This window comes from Melopsittacus undulatus, chromosome 16 (genome assembly GCF_012275295.1).
Source record: "Melopsittacus undulatus isolate bMelUnd1 chromosome 16, bMelUnd1.mat.Z, whole genome shotgun sequence".
Lineage (NCBI taxonomy): Eukaryota > Metazoa > Chordata > Aves > Psittaciformes > Psittaculidae > Melopsittacus > Melopsittacus undulatus.
The window spans coordinates 1,044,270-1,065,647 of record NC_047542.1 but is presented as its reverse complement, the minus strand read 5'-3'; the positions used below and the strand labels follow the sequence as shown (position 1 = coordinate 1,065,647).

Below are 21,378 nucleotides of genomic sequence, written 5' to 3'. Positions count from 1 at the left end.
TGAATGCGAGCGGCTCAGTGCGGGCTTTGTGCGGCTCCGACACCCACCGCGCTTTGCTTTCACAGCCCCGTTGCCAGGGCAACAACAGCCCCAGTTTTCTTCAGAGAGCACAGAAATGGGTTCTTTCCTTCCCCCCCCCCCCCCGGGCCCCACACTTAGGGGGCAGGAAGAGGGGGTCCCATCGTGGGATGGAGGGAGGGGAGCGGAGCCGCGGCTGCTGCCGTGGCCGCATCCCCCCGAGCCCCCACGGAGCGGGGGCATCTCCTGCGCTGGGTCCGCGCTGCTCGGTGCTGAGCCCACGCCAAGCAGGAACAAAGCCGGGTTTGTTGCTGTGTCCCTGCGGGGATGGATGTGTGGGGAGCAGGAGGACAGCGCGGGGGGGGGGGGGCAGGGGCAGCACCGCACAGCCCCATAGCGGGTATAGCATCCCATAGCCCCATAGCGCAGATACCCAGGCAGGCTGCCATAGGGCACAAAGCACAACCCCGATGGGGGGAGCACCCGAGAGGGAGCTGGTGTGGGCAAGGGGCAGGGAATGGGGTACGAGCCCTGCAGCAACCCTGCTCCAAACCCAGCATCGCAGCAGGACACAAGAGGGGGCAGAGGAAGGTCCAGCAGCAGCGATGGCCGCATCCGGATACCTCCGAGCTCATCCTTGCCCCCAGAGATGCACAGAGCCATCGGGGTTGGCAGCTCTGGGGTGACCATGGAAATGGGGGAGCCCGATGCTGCCTGGCGGACAGGGACCCCGAGCCGATGAGGGCTCATCCTGGCGAGGAAGCAACGTGATGGCAACCACCCCCCCAACGCAAAAGTGTTCATTTATTATCATTAGGGAGGCAAAAAAATTGTACAGTAACAAGAATCATTTCCCAACAGAGGTCAAATCTGAGCCAAAATATCTCTTAAAAACAACAAAAAAAAACCCCGGGGTGGGGGGTGGGGGTGACAACACTTTACAAGTCATTAAATTAAAAAAACAAACAAAAAAAGAGGAGGAAACCTCTCTTTGTGCAATTCTGCAAAAACAAGAAGAGAAGAGGAGCCCCCGGCCTCACCATGGCTGGGAGAGGGACCCTGGGGGCACCCCCTCTGCCAGCACTGCTGCCCTGCCCCACTGCTGCATCACCACATCCCCAGCCCTAACCCCCCCAGACCCACCCCCTGCAGAGGCCCGACAACAGCACCGATGGGCACAGAGCCTGCGGCCCCATCCATGTCCTCTCCCCTCCCCACCTGCAGAATGGACCCAGCCGTGCCCATGTGCCCCCAGCCAGGGCAGCGCTGGCAATGGGAGCATCGCCCCAGCACTGCCGGGGGGGGCAGTCCCGTTCCTGTGTGTGTCTCCATGCATCCCTCCCTCCTCCGTGTCCCTGTGCAAGGTCCCTGGCCAGCAGCCCCCAGGCAGGGGCAAGAGACAGCAGAGCTGAGCCCCCTCCGGGCAGTGGGGAGGCAGGAGCCAGCTCTCTGCTCCCCATGGGGCTGCTGGCATCGCTGTCCCCCCCCTGCACTGGCACCATCCCCTCAGATTGCACAGCAGAGCAGGACTGGGCAGCAGGGCAGGATGTGACCCAGGCACATGGACTGGGGCTGGGGGGAAACACAGGGCAAGGGGATGAGCAGCCCAGGGCATCGAGGAGGGGTTGGGGCAGTGGCACAGCACCCAGAGGCGATGCGGGGGGAGGCTGTGGTTACCACTAATCCCTATGGGAGAGGAACCTGGGGCTGGCATCACCTCCCCTGCAGCCCTGCCTGAGGGGGGGGATGTTCCCAACACCCCCAGGATGCTCTGTGCAAGGGAAGGGCCAAGGGAGCCCCATGGGCCTGCCCACAGCCCCATCCCCAAGGGGCTGCCTTCTGCCACCCCCTTGCTCAGGGAGCCCCCCCCAGCCTTCCTTCTGCTCCGAGGGCCCAGTTCAGTAACAGCGCTACCGCTTAAACTAAAACCTTGAAATGTATATACATATATATATATATAGTGTATACCCAGACAACAACCGACCAGGGCCAGAACGGGAGGGGAGACAGAGAGAGGGGACGGGGGCAGCTGGACATGTTCTTTACAATAAAAACAAGGGCTCCACCTCAAGGTGAGCGGAGTCTGGGGTCCCCTAAAAATACCCATCTAGAGAGAGAGCTGAAGGGACAGAAGGGAAGAGAGAAGGGGCATGGGCTTGTACAATGGCATCTTCCCGACGTGAACTGCAGCCTGCGGGATCTCAGCTTCTCCTGGACTTCGAGTGCTGGATAAGCCACTGTAGGGTGATGTCTGGGAAGGCAAGAGGGAACCTACAGCCTCAGCCCCTCCTGTACCTGGGCTCCCCCCATGGCCAGCTCCACGGCAGGGCCGCCAGTACTCACCGATGTTGTCCTTTTCTTTGCAGGAGATGGAGTAGCAACAGATCTCTCGGTCCTGGATGGCAGAGAGGTTCCTGCAGGGAAGAAACAAGTTCTGGCTGCAGACCCCCATGGCAGCGATGGGAGATGCCTCTGGGCAACCTCTTGAGAGGTCCCTTTGGAGCTCAGCTCCAAGAATGGGGACTTCGATGTCTCCACAGGCTCCCAGGGACCCACATGTGGGTTGGGTGAGGACAGCAGCACACTGTGCCTATGACTGATGGTCAGGCACAGCATAGGGGGGTAATGTGATGGGGCAGGAGGAGCCCAACCCCATGGAGAGCCTGGCTCCAACCACACTGCTTCCTCCCTAAACCTTGGTGGCACAGGCCTGCAGCAAGACAGGGCAGGGAGGGCTTGGGAGCTGCAGGGGGGGTCTCCAAGGGGTGGCTGGGGGGAAACAAAGGTGCTGTCCATCAGCACAGCATCCCAGGCCCCTGTCTGCAGGGCAGGGCATCGCTGCTGGCAGGAGGGAGCATCTGCTGCCAAGAGGATGCGTGGAATAGGGGAGGGCTACACGGATGGTGCATGGACCCAAGCACCGAGGGCTGCCCATGGAGCAGCGCCAGCACCAGGGAGTGGGGCACAGCTGTGAGGGTGATGGGAGCCCAGCACCAGAGCCAGCACCAGCACCAGCACCAGTGCTGTGCCGGGCCCCAACGCCACCGTGTGGCAGGCGGGACCCAGCTCATCCCTGACCCCACAGGCACAGAGCATCACCTCTGCCTTAGCACGGCCCCGTCCACGTGTCTGTGCCCACCCCAGGCACTGCAATGCAGCCCCGGCTGGGGAAGGAGCTCATGGGGGTGCCGGCGCGGGGTACCCGGGGTGCTGAGCTCAGCTCTAAGGGCCCCCAAGGCAAAGGGGGTGTGAACCTGCTCGAGAGCCCAAGTGATGCTGCGAGGGCTGGAGCAGCTCTGCTCTGGAGCCAGGCTGAGAGAGCTGGGCTGGGGCAGCCTGGACAAGAGAAGGCTCCTGAAGGGGAGACCTGAGAGCAGCTCCAGTGCCTAAAGGGGCTGCAGGAAAGCTGGAGAGGGGCTTGGGACAAGGGCCTGTAGGGACAGGCCAAGGGGAATGGCTTGAACCTGCCCAAGAGAGGGGAGACTGAGCTGAGCTCTTAGGCAGAAGCTGTTCCCTGTGAGGGTGCTGAGGCGCTGGCACAGGGTGCCCAGAGAAGCTGTGGCTGCCCCATCCCTGGCAGTGCTCAAGGCCAGGTTGGACACAGGGGCTTGGAGCAGCTGCTCCAGTGGAAGGGGTCCCTGCCCGTGGCAGGGGTTGAAATTCCAGCCTAAACCATTCTATGACTCCGATCCTGTGGCATGGCAAGAACAGGGACAATCCCACTGTGTCACAGCCCCGCTGTGGCTGCAGGGCCACCGGACACTTACATCTTCTCAATGAGCTCCTTCTCATCCAAGGCACCAGGCAGGTCTCGCTTGTTCCCCAGGACTAGGACCTGCAGGGTGGGAGAGGGGACACCTGAAGCTCCTGCCCCGCAGACCAGGCAGGAACCTGTTTCTGCCCCCCAGAAGTGGACCCTGCTTGGGATGCAAGACAGCCCTCAGGATCTGCCCGGATGCATCCCATTCCTTCAGCAGGCAATCAGAAGGCAGAGCACTTCAATGAACAGCCGTCATTAGCCCCTGCACAGCATCCCTGGTGCACTCTCTAGTCCCAGTGAGAAGCCAGCCCCACAGCACGCTCTCCCAGAAGGGCACCAGTGTGTGCAGTGCCACCAAGGATGCTCTCCCAGGAGTCTCTTGCAGTCTTTGAGCCAAGTGAAACGGCCAAACCCAGTGTTACTGGGGAGCAGTGAGATGCGGATGCTGTGCAGAGCCTGCTCTCTGCAGGCAGCCAGCCCAGTGTCTGATCTCTACTCCCTTCAAGGCTTTCCACATCCACAAAGGAATCCTCAGGCTCTGCAAGGAGCACAATCCCTGTCAGGACTCGTTCATCCCTCCAGAGCGCACCACGCGACTGTCATCTGACAAGGACAGCTCCGAGGCTGCGGCCGCAGCACAGCGAGGCAGCATCCCCAGCTCACATGGGAGGCTTGTTCTCAGCCAGCAGCATCCAGAGGGGCTGCGAATGCAGCACATTATGTCAGGAGCTTAATTTAGTTGGCAGTGAATGTTTGGGATCTGTTGCAAGATCCTCGATCGCCTCCTTTCAAAGGATGCTGATTTTGGATGCTCTGCAAGCGCCCGGGCACGAGCAGCGCATCCTGCACTGCTGCCACATCCCACCTCCTGCACATGGCACAGCCCCGCAGCTGCTCTCCTAGGAGATGAGACCTTCATGTCCCACCCTAAATAAGGTGCAAATTCATGTGAGAGGACAGATGTCCCACACTGGGATGTGTCTACGGCTCTGGTCTCTTCTCAAGCTCCTTTCCCTGCTTGTTGGTCCAGCCCTGGACCAACCCCATCACTGACCCAGCTCTCACAGGAGTGCAGCAGCAAAGGGGAACCCCCACAAGGAAGGGGATCCCCATCCCAAATCCACTTTGCAAAATGCCAGCCCCCCCCCTTGCTGCAAACCCCGGCAGTCCCCAGCTGGGGGGGACCGATCCTGGCAACAGCTCACCGGGATGCCCTGGAGCTGTGGCTTGTCGAGCAGGTTGTGCAGCTCGTTCTTGGAGGCCTCGATCTTCTCCTGGTCGGCGGCATCCACCATGTACCTGCAAGGGAAGGGACACCCCTGAGTGCAGGTGCTGAGGTCCCCATGCCCCAGTGCTGTGTTGGGGTCTGTGTCACAACCAAACCTCGCTCATACAGCAGCTGCACCCCCCCCGGTCCTGGGACAGTGCATGGAGGTGATGGATAACAGCATCCTTCCCCTAGCACCCTTCTTCCCAAGGAAAACTGTGGGGCCGAGACCCATTCATGTCTCCCAGGGGAGTGGGGACCTCCCTGTCCCCATCCTTGCAGGGATCCACCCCACTGAGAGCAGGGATATGGTGGACGAGGGAAGAGCAGGCACTGCCCAGGCAGAAGAAGCTGCAGGACACACATTGTCCTCAAGGCTCATCTGTATGTGGCAGCTCCTATGGAGACATCCAGAAGAGAGGCTAACAAGTGGAGCTGATGATGGAGAGACCCAGGAGTGGGGACAGGACCTGCTCATCCTCTTGATGGGAACTATCCTGGGCATGAGGGCACATGAAGCCAGAGTCAGCAATTCTTGCTCTGAGCAGAGGGGGGGAGATTCAGGGAAGGATTTAGCTCTTTTGGGTGATGCTCATCCTGCAAAGGACATGAATGAAGCCCAAACTGGAGAGAGGAACTGATTAAAGCAGCCTTTACGTTCAAGATCAAGAAGCTGGGAGGGAAGAAGTGAGAAAGCCCATCAAGGTGCATGGCTGTACCAAGAGGGAGAGGGGAAAACCCACCCAGGCACTGCCACGAGCCTTCAGCATGCTGGGCAGGATGGGAGGGCTGGAGGTAAGGGAAAAAGGCCATGAAGGGCTCAAGGCAGACTGAAGCATGACCGCGATGGCCACAGGTCCCTACGGCTCCCTCTGTTTTCCTCTCAACCAGATGGGCCACTGGAAAAAGAATGAAGTTATGGAAGGAGGCAGAATAAGTCCCCCCCCAGGGGCATTCCGTCATTGCCAGCACAGCTCACTGCAATGCAAGAGGTGTGGGGCAGGAACAGAACAAGGGGTCCCTCGCTCATCCTCACCTGCCAGACCTCCAGCTGGGGAAGGCAGGACACAAACCCAGCCTCCAGAAGCCCAGAGCACAGCCAGCTGGTGAAGATCACACAGAGCGGATCTTTGTGAGGGGGTTTAAGTAACCCCAATGTGGTCTCCCAGGGTAAGGGCTCCTTGGGAGCAGCCAGCCTGCTTCCCATGAGTATCAGCCCCAGCCTGCACCTGCTGCAGTGTTTGCAAGCAGGGGATGTGGGAACGCTGACAGTCAGTAGCAGGCACTGCGCAGATACTCCTCTCAGCACAGGATCCATCCAACGGGTTGAAACTTAAACAGGGGAGGTTTAGGTTGGATCTAAGGAAGAAATCCTTTCCTGTGAGGGTGCTGAGGCACTGGAATGGGTTGCCCAGGGAGGTTGTGAATGCTCCATCCCTGGCAGTGCTCAAGGCCAGGCTGGATGAAGCCTTGGGTGCCATGGTTTAGTGTGAGGTGTCCTTCCCCATGGCAGGGGGTTGGAACTGGATGATCTGAAGGTCCCTTCCAACCCAAACCATTCCATGATTCTATGAACAGAACACAATCAGCATGACCTGGATGCTTGCTTCTGGCAGCCACCCTTAAAACCAGCCTCTTGGAAAGGGCTGAGGCCCAGCAATGGTGCTCAGCCCCTGCGGTGAACAGGCAGCCCAGGGCAAGCACAGGACCCAGGAAGGGCAAGACCCAAGGAACAGAGCTGGGCTGAGTGATGCTGGAAGGGAAGCATCTGCCACAGCTGGCAGGGACCTGGCTCCCCTGGGCTCAAACGGAACCATTCCCAGGGGGAAGCATCTCAGCTCCCAGCACCAGTGCCCAGCCCAGCCCCCTGTGCCCCCACCCATGGGTGCAGCTCAGTACCAGTGATGGGTGCTGGGGCTCCCGGGGGTACTCACACGATGGCACTCACTCCACGGCAGTACCTCTCCCACATGCTGCGAAACCGCGGCTGGCCCCCGATGTCCCAGAGCTGTGACAGGGAAAAGGTGACACCAGCATCACCCCAGCATCATCCTGCCCGTCACCCATCCAAACCCACCACATCCCCTCCTCTTCAGCTCAAAGCACTCAATACCGACAGGAGACATCCTAGCTGGTAGAAACCTCCTCTGCCTTTGCTCTCAGGCAGACACCACCAGTGTAAGCTATGACCCATCTTTCCCTGTGCTCCCACCCTCCGCGAGGTGACTGCATCCATGAATCCCCATCGACAAGCCAGAGGTATAAGGAAACCTACAGCTCTGCAGCCCAGACTTGCTCCCACTGCAGAGGTCTGGATCTCCTGCATCTGTTCCCACCTTCTCCTCTGGTGGGTACCTGCAAGAGCCTAGCAGGGCAGATCTCAGCTGCAGCTGGGGCTGCTCGCATTCCTCCAGCAGAACATCCACCATTCCCCCTTCCCTCCCATCAGCGCCCAGCAGCAATAACATCTGCACCTTACCTTTATGGTAACATTCCCCTTGGTGATCTTCCTCATGTTAAAGCCCACTGTCGGGATCATGTCTTCATTGAACTGTCCTGACTGCAAGGAACAAGGAGGAACAGTGTTAGGAGGCATGGAAACCCCATGAGCCTGGCACATCCCTCCTGGGCCACACCAGGAGCAAAACCAGAGCCACAAGGACCTGCCCCCCCCCCAGGGCAGCCACCTCCTGCATCAGCTCCTTTACGGCCATGAGTCCCAGGGAGCTCCAGCACATTTCCTGCTTCAGATCATGGAAGGCCCAGCCCAAACCAGGCTGACTTCTGCTTTCCTGCAAGCCTGCAGCCTGCAGCCCCTGCATGGGAGCCATGTGCCTGCACTGCGTGATGGGGGATGCAAACCCTTCCTCTTCCCCTGCCCAGGAGCTGCCGAAACGCTCCCTCCAGCATCCCAGCTCTGAGCTGCATCAGGCAGGAGAAGCACGAAACCACCATGGCTCTGCAGCATCCCAGTGAATCTGGGTTATCCTCCTGCTGTGCCGAGCAGGACCTGTCCGTGTGCCGCTGCACTGGGATGCTGCTCACCTGCCCACATGCCCAGCACCACGCTGAAGGGCCAGGATGGTGCTGGTCTGGTAAAGCACCCCCCCAGTGCCTGGGCTGAGCAGCACAGGGGTTGTTCCGGGTGGCCCCAGGCATCCCAGCCCACAGCCCTCCATCCTCATGTTCAGCTTCCTTGCTTTTCAAACGCATCCCTATGGAAGGCCCTGCTGCGGGATGCTGAGGGAGCCAATGGAGAAGATCACCAGGACAAGGGGGTTCTGAGGCTTTTGGCCATCAGTGCCAGCAACCTGCAGGTACCAAGTGCAGCTGAACTCAGCAGCTCTTTACTGGCTTAAACCCTCAGGTTTCCCTAGGACTTGTGTGGGCTTTGTCCGTTAACACAAACCCTGCACAGGGAAGGCAGCGTGCCTGCTGGAGCCAACGGCTCCTCCAACACAGCACATCAGCAAGGCCCCAGGGTTTTCCCGACCTCTTCCACCTCTTGTGCAATATGTGCTGCTTCCCCTTTTCGTTTCCCTTTTGTGTCCATAGCAAAGCCTGGCAGCCGAGGGCTCTCCAAGCCATAGTGCGCACAGAAACCACGCCAGGGACTGGTGGGGAAGGGCATGGGGGAAGAGGGGAAGTAGGCAGGAAGGCACCATCAGCCAGCACTGGGGATGCCTCCTGCAGAATGAGGCTCATCCCACAACCTGGCTTTATGGACCAGGTTTTAAGGAATGAGCAGGCTTTCATTGGAAGACATGGGGAGCAATTGCTGAAGAGCTCTTGGAAGCTGCAGACACCTCCATTGGGGATCCCAGACCACACCATGGGAACTGCTGGCTGTGTGAAAGCCACCCAAGCCGTGGCTCACATGTGATGGTAGCTCTTCCAGGAAGAGATGGGCTGCAGGAGCCAGGAGTCATCCCTCCTTTCCCCCGCAAGAGATGGGAATAAGCATAGCTCCATGAGCAAAGTATGGCCTTGCTCCCTACCCCAAATCCTTCTCCCAGCACAGGGCCTGCCTCCAGACTGCCCACAGCCAATGGACCAAGCCAAAAGCACTCATGCTGTCCACAAAGACCAGGCTGGGAATGTGACACGTTGTGGTCCAGGCCAACCTGCATGTGGCCCTGCTGTCCTGGCACCCACAGAGCATCCTCAATGAGCTGCAACATCCTCAGCTCCTTCTGCATTGGCCATGCTCTGGAAGCAACTCTGAGCAGTGGAAACACGGTGTCTCCTTTTCCCTCTCCAGCTGCCCTAGATGCTGACACTGCTGTGCAGTGGTGTGTGATGAAGGGACCCGTGTCAGCCAGACCCCACCGCTGTCACCACGCTGGACAAACGCAGTGCTGCAGGACACAGATGAGCAGCCCGGTCCCCTCCACCCTAAAGAAGATGGTCTCACCACCAAGACCTGCAGTTAACATCCGTGGTCTGGCCCTGCAGCATCCCTCAGCATGGAAATGGAACATCTTAGGACAGAATGGTGGCACTGGAATGGGTTGCCCAGGGAAGCTGTGAATGCTCCATCCCTGAGAGTGTTCAAGGCCAGGTTGGACAGAGCCTTGGGTGCCATGGTTTAGTGTGAGGTGTCCCTGCCCATGGCAGGGGGTTGGAACTGGGCGATCTCAGGCTCCTTTCCAACCCAAACCATTCCATGATTCTCTGCTTTCCCACAATCCTTGCAGACCTTGGTGTCCCAGAGCTGCCACAGCATCCACCATCCCTCCTGATGCCAGGCACATACTTGACAGTTTCCTCTCGCAGCACTGATCCACATCACTTTCTGAGCTGGTCCCAAGCATGGGATGCTGCCCCAGGCCCAGCACCACACAGGTCCAGCACCTTGGTCCCCAGCCTGCAGCTCTGCAGCCTTGGAAGGCTCTGGCAGGTGGAAGATGTGCGATGTTGAAGCAAAGGCAGAAACCCACTGTCTGTATCACGAGCCATCCTGCGCTGATGGGGTCTGAGCCCCAGCACCCACTGAGGAGCTCTAACACCCTCAAGTCTCACCCTTGTCACCCCCAAACTGTGGAGAAGGCAGCTAAAAGCCCACTGGCTCCTTGGGGAGATCTCTCTAACAATGCCAAAATCCAATGCTTTTCCGTTTAGGATTTTACCTTCCCTGAAGCCCAAATCCCAGCTCCTTCCCCTTCCAATGCTCCCGTTCTGTTTGGCTCAAACGTTTCTCATGCAGTTCATAGAATCATGGAATAGTTGGGGTTGGAAAGGACCTTCAGATCATCCAGTTCCAACCCCCTGCCATGGGCAGGGACACCTCACACTAAACCATGGCACCCAAGGCTTCATCCAGCCTGGCCTTGAGCACTGCCAGGGATGGAGCATTCACAACCTCCCTGGGCAACCCATTCCAGTGCCTCAGCACCCTCACAATATGGAATTTCTTCCTTAGATCCAATCTAAACCTCCCCTGTTTCAGTTTGAACCCAAAAAAAGAGGTCGGTGCCTCTTTTTTGTGTGCTCTGCCCCAAAATCCAAACGTTCCAAGTAACTTCAGAGGCAAAACTGCAGCCCTGACTGAGTTCTCTGCTCAGCACCCGGAGCCCGAGTGCCTTGCCCCATCCTCAGACCTCACCATGAACCAGCAGACCAAGAACTTCCATCCCATGCACAGAATCAGACAATCATGGAATGGTTTCGGCTGGAAAGGACCTTAAGATCATCCAGTTCCCTACCATGGGCAGGGATGCCGCACACTGGACCATGCTGCCCAAGAGAGTGCTTCCCTTGGGTGCTGCTGTAATTCCTGGATGCCACTTTTCCCTAGGCCAGCAATCCAAGCAAAGGGAGCCTTGGTGCACAAGTCTTGCATACAGTAAAATTGCCAGGTCTGAGCCGTTGGCAAGAGGATGAGGACCACCCCCAGTGGGTTTCCAGCCTTGTGCAGGGAAAACCGCCCGGCACAGTTGGGATAAAGCCCCATCATCCTTTAAAGCTTATCCAGCTCTTTTCAAAGGTGCTAAATAACCACATCCCACCCCAATACTGGGACTGCAAAAAGGGCCCATTAAACATGCAAATGCCAGGGACAAAGTCACCCTAGGAAAGGATGGGTGCTCATGGTCACTGTCCCAGCGCTGGCACGGATCTGATGGAAGAACCAACACGGGGCCTGGAGAACATTTGCATCCCTGCACCAAGGGAAAGCCTCCCAGGGATCAGCAGTGCAAGGAAGCCTCCAAATCCAATGGGAAATCACCTCTGACAGCCCAGCACCGCCGGCAAGCAGAAGTCACTCCCTTCACTTCAGAGCCGAGGCACTCAGCAGAGCAATGTGCATGGATAAGGAACCAGGGCAGCAGGAAGATCCACATCCGCCTGCTTCCATGAGATCCTTTGGGAGCACCAGCCTGGACCTGCCCCTTCAGGATCCACCTGCAGCCTCGCAGCATCACAGACCAGGGCAAGGAGAACCCAAGAGGAGCATCCCCATGGGGGAAACCACACCCTGGGCTTTGGGATGCAGGGACCCCCGCTCCTGCTCCACCAGGGCATGAGGCAGCAGAGCCAGGGAGCGGGTGAGGCTGAAGGCTCCCTGCGGCGGGTGCTGCTGCCCCGTTGGGGTGCAGAGCTCCCAGCACCGCAGCAGCACCCACCGGACAGCGCTGCGGGTGGGTGCTGCCCGAGGGAGGCACAATACGGTCCTGGGGGCACCACGAGGGGCCGGGGGATGACAAAGCACCGGCTGCGAGGGGCTGCGGGCAGGAGCTGGCCGGGCCGAGGCCCCAGGACCCCCGACGGGCAGGGGGATGCTCCGGCTGCAGCCCCGGAGCCACCGCACTCAGCACCGAGGATGGGGGAGCAAGCGGTGGGAGCCAGCGGGGGTGCACCCTGCGCCCCACACCTGCACCCCACATCTGACCAATGCATTTCGGGGCTGCGGTACAACCGAGCAGCGCAATTCCAAGGGTGCAGCGATGGGGGGGGGGGTACAACGATGGAATGGGGGGGGAGGGAGAGACGGGGAGGATGCTATGGGGGGGGAAGGGGGTGCAGGGATGGGGTCCATTGGGGTGAGCCCGGCCGGGGGGGAGGGGCGCGGCGCTCACCGCGATCACGTTGACAAACGTGGTCTTGCCCGAGTACTGCAGCCCCACCAGCGTCAGCTCCATCTCCTCCTTCCAGAACAGCGCCCGGAACCAGTCCAGCAGCTTGTTGAAGAGCGCCAGCATCCTGCGGGGCCGGGCCGGGCCGAGCGGGGCCAGGCGGAGCCGAGCGGAGCCGAGCGGGGCCGATGGGGGCCGAGGCCGAGCGGAGCCGAGCGGGGCCGAGCGGGGCCGATGGGGGCCGAGGCCGAGGCCGAGGCCGAGCCGCCGCCGCCGCCCCGGTATTGTCCGCGCAGCGCGCACCCTCCTGCCGCACCGCCGCTCGCCGGGTGGGGCCCCGCGCACCGCCCGCAGCCCTCCCGCACTGCCGCCCCCTGCCGGCGGGGAGGAACCGCTGCACACCGACAGCGGAGAGAGGCGGCGGAGCGGTACGGCCGGGACCGGCAAACCTGCGTCCTGCTCCTGGAACCCCTGCATCCTGAACCCCTGCATCCTGTACCTGGAACCCCTGCATCCTGAACCTCTGCATCCTGAACCCCTGCATCCTGTACCTGGAACCCCTGCATCCTGAACCCCTGCATCCTGAACCTGGAACCCCTGCATCCTGAACCCCTGCATCCGGCACCTGGAACCCCTGCATCCTGAACCCCTGCATCCTGAACCCCTGGAACCCCTGCATCCTGAACCCCTGCATCCTGAACCCCTGCATCCGGCACCTGGAACCCCTGCATCCTGAACCTGGAACCCCTGCATCCTGAACCCCTGCATCCTGAACCCCTGCATCCGGCACCTGGAACCCCTGCATCCTGAACCCCTGGAACCCCTGCATCCTGAACCCCTGCATCCTGAACCCCTGCATCCTGAACCCCTGCATCCTGAACCTGGAACCCCTGCATCCTGAACCCCTGGAACCCCTGCATCCTGAACCCCTGCATCCTGAACCCCTGCATCCTGTACCTGGAACCCCTGCATCCTGAACCCCTGCATCCGGCACCTGGAACCCCTGCATCCTGAACCCCTGCATCCTGAACCCCTGCATCCTGAACCCCTGCATCCTGTACCTGGAACCCCTGCATCCTGAACCCCTGCATCCTGAACCCCTGCATCCGGCACCTGGAACCCCTGCATCCTGAACCCCTGCATCCTGAACCTGGAACCCCTGCATCCTGAACCCCTGCATCCGGCACCTGGAACCCCTGCATCCTGCACACCTGCATCCAGCACCCCTGTATCCAGCAACCCCAGCACCCCTGCGTCCTGCACCCCTGCATCCAGCAACCCCAGCACCTGGCACCCCTGCATCCTGCACCTTGCACCCGGCACCCCTACATCCAGCAGCCTTAGCACCCAGCACCCCCGCACCTGGCACCCCTACGTCTAACACCCCTGCATCCAGCAACCCCAGCACCTCTGCACCCCTGCATCCCCTGCACTGAAGTACCCCAGCACCACTGGACCCCTGCAGTATGCACCCTGGTATCCCTGTACCATGCAACCCCCCCTCCCAGAACCCCATTGCCCCCAGCACCCTTGCAACCCCTCCACCCCATTTCCCCTATACCCAGCACCCTATGCCTCCAGCACCCAGCATCACTTCTGCACCAGCAGCCCCTCTGCGCTCAGCACACCCACACCCCCTTCACCATTGCATCCTATGTGAGCAGTGCCCAGCACCCCTCTGTGTGGGCACTGACCCCACACCCTGGACCAGGACCTCTGCAGCACCCAGCACAGCTCCTCCATCCTTCCTGTACCCTTACACATCTGCTGGGGCTGCCTGAGACAAATGGCCCATAGAAAACAGAGAAACTGAGCTGTGCCTGGGTCTGCCTTGCAGTGGGTATCCCAGAGCCCATGACAACTGATGGTGGGAAGGAGTCTCCATCGCATGCTGTAAGTCACTGGGAAGCTGCCTTTGGTTTTGGAGACAGAAACCAGTTTGCTCTCAGAGATGCTGCAGCCCGCTTAAAGATCCCCATGCTCACAAAGGCAGGCCCAAGGAGGCAGGAATATCATTGCTTTTGGTGATGACTCCATTGCAGCTCCTCTTCAGGCCATGAAAACCTCATCATCACCCAATTCTGCCTGAAGATGGGGGTTCTCTAAGGAAAACCCAACAGATTCCAGCCCAGGGAACGTCCCCACACCAGAGCAGGGCCTCCCTCCCATCCGAGCTGGGAGCAGAGATTGCCTCTTGATAGCACACGTTTTACTGCATGGACAGCTCCAGGACCTCTCCAGACAAGAGCATATTTTACATTCCCAGCACGTTTCAATGTGATTGCTCAACCCAGTTCCTTAAAGAAACCAAATCCCAGTCAACCTCCAGCCTGGTGACTTGTCACAAGGGTAGGAAATGCATTATCACAGGCCAAAATCAGAGTCATGTGGAGAATGGAGGTTCCCTGAACCCTAGGCAGGATGTGACCCCCTGGGGACGTAGTTAACAGGAGTCTGCTGGTCAGGGCCCCCAGTAACTGGAGCTCCCTACCTGGTTGTCTGGGCTGCATCGCCAGCAAGGCTCAGAAACACCATGAGCAGCAAAAACCATGTGGGTCCATAGCACATTTGTAAGGGAGAATGAGGAAGAGGAGCAGCCTTGAGGCTGCTGGAACCCCTGGCCAAGATGAGGGGAGAGGCAGGACACTTTGGAGGGATCCCTCTCCTTTGCCTGCTGGGCACCCCATGGTCTTTGTGGACAGGGTGAAGCAGCTTCCCAGGACACAGCCAGCCCAGCCCAAACACCCTGGTGAACCCTGGGATGGGGTTTTGCAATAGTGCAGGCAATAGCCCAGCATAGCCCTGAGGAATGCTTGGGAAATCAATACAGAGAGGATGGAGAGATACTGAGACAGTGCAGTGGTAATGGTCCGATAGAAACAGAGATTGAAGGACAGCAGAACTGCCTAACTGATAATCACCTGCATCAGAGAGAGCTGATGGGGAGCCAACCCCATCAGAATCTTAGGGGGGGTAGCAATACCTGGCTGCCAGGCCCACGGATACTCCCATGTGCTCCTCCAGAGACCCTCACACAGCTCTTGCTGCCCTAACACCTCTCCTCTTGACAATAAAGCACAAGCATGAGAGAAATGGTGCCTGTCCTGCTGGGCAGGGAGCACAGGGAAAGGCTGGGCCCTGGTGCAGTTTGCAGGCTCACGTTCCCCTGCCTGATGATGCCGATGTGGGGAGGAGGATGCTGTGGGCACGCTGAATAAAGCGATGCATGAGGAAGGGTTGACCTGGCATCGGGCACAAGGAGATGGGGAGATTGCTGCACCAGGGTGATCCAGATGGGGAAGTGAGTTCAGATGTGGGGGTTTTCCTGCTGCAGGGCAGGGAGCGGGTCTGTTCCTGCTGATGGGCTGTGCTAGCAGAGGGGCTCTCGCTATTCATCACTCTTCCATCCACTCCTTGCAGCGATCGGATGCTTAACACGGCTTTATTTTATAGTGCCCTGGCAAGCCCTCTATCCAGAGTCTGCAAACACACGGGAATGACTGATAGGGACTGTCAGGGCTCAGCAATACATCATAGTTACTGTAATACTGTGGGCTTGCTGCTGAAGGCCAGTGAGAATAGGGAGAAGCATCCGCCTTTGGCTCAGGACCCATCCCTGGACAAGGCTCACTTGCTCACAAGATTCACTTGCACACCTGGGCAGCCACTCAACTGCATCTTGGGTACCCACTATGTGGTGGAGGGGGGTCCATGCACACAGCCCTGACCTGGGGATGCCTGGGACAAGCTTAGGCTCTCTCAGCAATAAGATTGACCCTTTTTGCCCTGCATCTCATTCACTGAGTGGGTCCCATCAGGGCTTGTGGGCACAGGCAGTGCAAGCAACCCCCAGCTCCGTGTCAGTCGCTGCCCCAGAGGTGTGCAGCATCCCTCAGCTGAAGGCCAGGCTTGAACAGCTCTGATGTATTTAACAGGCTACTTCCATCTCTATGCTTTGTGCCAAAATGTTTCTCCCTCTTCTTCCTCCCCACCCCCCATTGAATTTATCAGTGAAAAAACAACCCCACAAACCCCAAATATTTTGTTCTGATTTCAGCAAAAGGCCCCAACAATTCAAACCCTCCTCCCTGTGTGACGATTGGGTCACCACACACCGTTTGTGGAGCTGGAGATGCATCGAGGAACCTCCCCTGCTTGAAGGCTGTTGGGAAGGTGTTGGCTGAAGGTGGAGAGGAAGCCTTGTAAGGAAGGCGACCAACTGCACCCCTCTTGTACCAAATGACCGTGCTTGGAGCAAGCCCAGCCCTGCCCACTGGTGATGCTCAGTCAGGAGGGAGCTCTGGTTATCTGCAGGGTGATTCTGCCAGCTCTGGCTCTCACGGGGGGAGCATCCCCATGGAGCTAAAAGGCAAACTCCAAAGCTCCCGGTGCTCACCCGGCTTCAGCTGCTCTGCTCTGCTTGAGGAGGTTCCCATTGCTCCTTTCGAAAGCCAAAGCTTCTTTCCATAGGTGAAATCCGCCTTGAGCCGGCAGCAACGGGCACCTCAAGCACCCACTGAGTCCCTCAGGTGAACCTGCCACAGAGTCCCCATGGGTTTGCTCATCCTCAGGGATGCTCCTGCTGCTGCTCTGGTGGGAGTCAGCAGCGTCCCACCTCCAGCAGCTGGGAAGCGTAGAGAGCCAGTGTGTGATGGAGGAACTGGTACTGCTCGCTCGTCTGGATCATCCCACCTCTGCAAGGGAAAGGCAGGTCCCACTGACACCTCCCAAAGCCCAAGGGCCCATCGCTGGCTTCTGCTTCCAGGGCGCAAACATTCCTGCTCCATCCATCACATCCAGCTACCTCTGGAATAGGCACCAGAGCTGTGTGGTGAGTATCTAGGCTCAGCACAATGCAGATTTGGCTCTGATTTTTACCAGTGAAAAGGGGGGAAATGTGTTTCTGGATGCAGTGGCTGAGCTGGAAGGAGCAGACTTGGCTGCCAGGCTCAAAGCTGCTCCCCTCATCCTCATCTCCCAACATCCTGCAATAGCCCCGGAAGGAAAACCAGCCCAGCACTGGGGAATCATTTGCTATTGACCCATCTGCATCTCTCATCAACCCTTCTGGTTTCCATCGAAACCCATCCCCACGCCCCCTCGTGATGTCCATCCCCACATCCCTCCTCCCGGGCTCGGTACCCAGCAGGCCCCTGCTCCGAGCACCCACCTGTCTAAGCGGAGACGGCACACGATTCCCAGGATATCCACCTCCCCCTTGTCCTTCAGCTGCTGGCACCCGATCCTGGTTGCGATGAAGCAGCCCGTGCGCCCGATGCCTGCACTGTGGGACAACCAGAGCAGTGCTCAGCACCCACAGGATCCTTTGTGTGAGCTGAACGTGCTCCTGGCTTGCTTTGCTGCCATTGCAGGTCAAACAGCTCCGCTATGGGGATGCTGAGACCCCTGCAGCACAGCGGGATGGGGTCAGGAGCATTCACCTTTTCCCCTCCTGCATTTGCAGACCGACCCCGAGGTGAGGAGCACACAGGGGCTTGGGTGAAGGGAGAGCCCCCACCTGCAGTGCACAACGATGGGTCCTGGGCTGGCTGCAGCCTGCAGAATCTCCTCCACCTTGGACACCAAGTGCAGCAAGGGCTTGGCTGACCCAGGCGTCTGCTGGTCCGGCCAGGAAGGGAAGAGGATGTGCTTGACCTGGCGGCATTCACCTTGGAGCTTTCCCAGCATGGAGGAAAGAGAAATGAGGATGTGAGCACCCATCTCATCCCTTTTCCTCTGAATCCCCCTTTGAGCCTCTGCCATTCACCCAGGAGAGACCTCCTTGGGCAGGCAGGAGCCCTGCAGAGCCCTCCTCTGCTTGAGGCTCCTAAGACCCAGCTCTCAGAGCCATGAGGCCTCTCACAGTGATGCCCTCCTGCTGGGGATGCTGTGGGCACTGCCAGGCCCTGCTGGGCTCCCCCTCTGCCCCCCGGATGCATCCAGAACCCACCTGGATGGAGAGATCCCGGACCACGTACTCCGTGCCATCGCTCAGCCCTTGCACACGGATGGTGAAGGGGCCGTAGGTACCCTCCTTCTGGGGCCAGTAGTGGACACACTTCTGAAAGAGCAGGGCAGGATTTGGGCCGTGTTGGTGCTCGAGGCACCCAGCGTATGGTGGGGACACAGGGATGCTCTGCAGCCGGGGAGGGATGGGAGGGACGGGGGGGGTCCCCCCATGCAGGTGCTGCTCAAACAGAGCCAGGGTTCAGGGTGCTGCCGGATCCCATCCCAGCTTGGAACCACTGGCTGGGAGCCCGTGTACCTCCTGCGGTACCTCCTTGTGCTCCTGGAGCTCCGTTATCATGATGATGAGGGGCACCTCCTCCTGCCACACCATCTCCCAGAAGTCGCTCACGGTGTTCAGCATGGGTCCCTGCGTGGCAATGTACTCCCGGGGCTGCCCTGCATAGCCCTGCCAAGCACATGGTCCAGTGGTGATGGTGCGGGGGGACCCTGATGTGTGTATGGGGAGCCTGTCTCCAGGCTGCTCCAGCCCTCATGGGGCTGTTCTTCCTCTACAGACTGAGCCACACAGGCTCTTTCCTGCTAAACCTGTCATTGAAATGCTTTTCTAGACCCCATCTGAAACTACTGGATGTCCTCTCCATGCTCCCAGTCCCACAGTCCAGCAGTGAGCCCATGAAGCAAGCCCTGTGCACCCAAGCTCTTCGCAAGCATCCTCGGGTTGCTGACACCCAGGGTGATGGACATCCTGGCGAGGCAGAAATGCAGGGAGCAGCATCGTCACTGCAGGCATTCCCCCATGGACAAGCAGAGCCCATCCAGCCCTGCTCTGCCTGGGACCTGGGATAGTCCCAGCTGGGTCCCACCAGTCCTGTGGCCACCAGCCCAGTGTGCGGGTCCCAGTGTGGCACTGTGCACCCAAGTGGCTACATCCTGATGCCTCGTGATGCTGTGTGTGGCAGCACCTGGGGGACCACTGCTCTCCAAGCCGGCAGGATGCTCACCGTGATGTAGTTGGCATTTATGTAGCTGCTTTCCTCCTGCTTCCCTGCCCTCCGGAGGCAGACCCGGCTCTCAGGATCTGCAGGACCCAGAAGGCAGCACCTCAGGAACCTGACCCAGTCCATCCCATCCTCCCTGCCCAGCTCCGGGGCTGAGGCTCAGTCCTCCAGCCTTACACCCCCGGTGCCATGCCCTTGGGACATGCAGGGCCGTGCATGGCAGGGACCATCCCAGGGAGCAGCTCCCCACGGCGCACTGTGCATCCCTGCTCTGCACAAACACCCACGGATACCCCCCCACACCTTTCCAATGGGAGGTAAAGGGATGCAGCGGCACTTACTGGGGAGGATGGTTTTGTATCTGTCCTTGGAGGCTCGGCCTGGGATCTCCAGCTCCTCCGGACTCACAAAGTTGGGTGGGATTTTCTGTAAGAGGGGAGCACAACGATGAGGAAAACCCCATTGCTGCTGCTTGTGTCCCCTCGTGGGGGCAGAGCTGGTCCCCTGGAGACACAAGGATAACCCAAGGACCTAACAGGGTCCCAGCTCCTGAGATGAGCCCTGTCCTTACCCCAGATGTGGGGACACCTTCCCGAGGGCCTGGCCTGGGAGGTCAGCACAGGGGCACAAAGAGGACTTGTGTGCCCCAAGGAGTGGGCAGGCAGGGGATCCCCAAGGCCCCCCTTGCCTCTGTTTGCCCACATCCCCTTCCCTGGCACCGCTGGGCTCAGAGCATCCCTTGGTGCCAGCCCCATCCCTGCCGTGCCTCCTGTGTGGAAGGGGACAGGAGGGGAGCATCGCACCGCAAACTCCTCCTGGAGCTGGGTCAGGCTCTGGGTGCGCTGCTGGAGCTCCTCCATCTGCAGTACATGGCTGGATGTCCTCAGGAAGTGCAGGGTGATGTCCCGCGGCGTGCAGACCGGCTGCATGGGCTCCACGCTCCCCAGCAGGCTCATGTCCAGCATCAGAGACATGTTGGAGCCCCTCCTGTATGGCAAAGGGGGTCCTGGCTGAGGCTCTGCACCCCGTCCTGCCACAGCATCACTTGGAATCACCTCACACTCAGCAAAAGCCAGGCAGAGAATAAGAGAGGATGAAGCCCAGAAAGCAACTGTATCCTGGGCTGCATCGAAAGGAGGATGAGCAGCAGGGCCAAGGAGGGGATCCTGCCCCTCTGCTCTGCTCTCATCAGACCTCACTTGCAGCACTGTGTGCAGTTCTGGTGTCCTCAACATCAAAAGGACATGGAACTGTTGGAACAAGTCCAGAGGAGGCCACGAGGATGCTCAGGGGCTGGAGCAGCTCCTGTATGGAGCCAGGCTGAGAACATTGGGGCTGTTCAGCCTGGAGAAGCTGATGGAGACCTCAGAGCAGCTTCCAGTGTCTGAAGGGGGCCTATAGGGATGCTGGAGAGGGACTCTTCATCAGGGACTGCAGTGACAGGACAAGGGGTAACGGGTTGAAACTTAAACAGCAGAGGTTTAGACTTGATCTAAGGAAGAAATTCTTTCCTGTGAGGGTGCTGAGGCACTGGAATGGGTTGCCCAGGGAGGTTGTGAATGCTCCATCCCTGGCAGTGTTCAAGGCCAGGTTGGATGAAGCCTTGGGTGCCATGGTTTACTGTGAGGTGTCCCTGCCCATGGCAGGGGTTGGAACTGGATGATCTGAAGGTTCTTTCCAACCCGAACTATTCTATGATTCTATAAGAAAGGCAGAGAGCCCAGAAGATGCAGGGCGTGAGGAAGGAGGAACAAGCTGGGGCACTTCACCTGCACAAGCTGGGGGGCAGCAGGAGGCAGGGATGGGTTGGGGTAAGGATGCCTGGGTAAGCCCAAGGCGCGGGGATGAGCAGTGCCTGTGGGTACGGTCAGCTCAGGGGTCTGGCTGCCGGCTCTCACCTCTCCTGCAGGCGCACGTGCTTCTTGGCAGAGGGACTGGGCTTGTCCTGGTCCATGGCTGTGCCGGGTGGTCAGGCTGCAGCTGGGAGCTCTGCAACGCACCCAGCAGGATTGTACCATGCTGCGGCAGCCACGAAGCCCCGGGCCTGAAGCACAGGGAGCAGATGCAGGGGGCTCTCAGCCATCGGAGGGGAAGCGGCTGCAAAGGAAAAGGCAGAGCTGAAGGATACCGTGATGCTGGGTACCGAGCCCTGGAGGAGCGCCCCATGCCAGCACTGTAGGGAGAGCATCCCATCACCCCTCACCCTGCCCAGCATCCCATCACCCCTCACCCTGCCCAGCATCCCATCACCCCTCACCCTGCCCAGCATCCCATCACCCATCACCTGCC

General features: G+C 59.4%; 2 protein-coding genes across 2 annotated transcripts; both read right to left on the bottom strand.

Moving 5' to 3' along the window:
* Positions 1-1,965: 1,965 nt before the first annotated feature.
* Positions 1,966-12,407, bottom strand: ARL8A (ARF like GTPase 8A). The gene is made up of 7 exons (XM_034069822.1): positions 12,125-12,407; positions 7,525-7,605; positions 6,980-7,053; positions 4,984-5,077; positions 3,786-3,853; positions 2,362-2,432; positions 1,966-2,269 (listed from the first exon to the last, which is right to left on the bottom strand). The coding sequence occupies exons 1-7, from the start codon at positions 12,245-12,247 to the stop codon at positions 2,220-2,222; spliced, it is 561 nt and encodes a 186-aa protein (XP_033925713.1). The 5' UTR covers positions 12,248-12,407; the 3' UTR covers positions 1,966-2,219.
* Positions 12,408-16,721: 4,314 nt separating this feature from the next.
* On the bottom strand, positions 16,722-21,107 carry PTPN7 (protein tyrosine phosphatase non-receptor type 7). Its single transcript, XM_005141003.4, is given in 10 exon segments — positions 16,722-16,815; positions 17,292-17,405; positions 17,640-17,797; positions 18,072-18,182; positions 18,399-18,536; positions 19,093-19,169; positions 19,431-19,515; positions 19,893-20,076; positions 20,988-21,050; positions 21,052-21,107. Coding segments are annotated over 10 exon segments (1,080 nt in total).
* Between the last annotated feature and the right edge of the window lie 271 nt (positions 21,108-21,378).

Coding starts and splice junctions, on each gene's coding strand:
- ARL8A (XM_034069822.1), bottom strand. CDS start 12,247: ATGCTGGCGCTCTTCAACAAGCTGCTGGACTGGTTCCGGGCGCTGTTC. Junction 7,606..12,124: donor CGTTTGTCAACGTGATCGCG/GTGAGCGCCGCG, acceptor TGTTCCTTGCAG/TCAGGACAGTTCAATGAAGA. Junction 5,078..6,979: donor CGTGGAGTGAGTGCCATCGT/GTGAGTACCCCC, acceptor CTTCCCTTGCAG/GTACATGGTGGATGCCGCCG.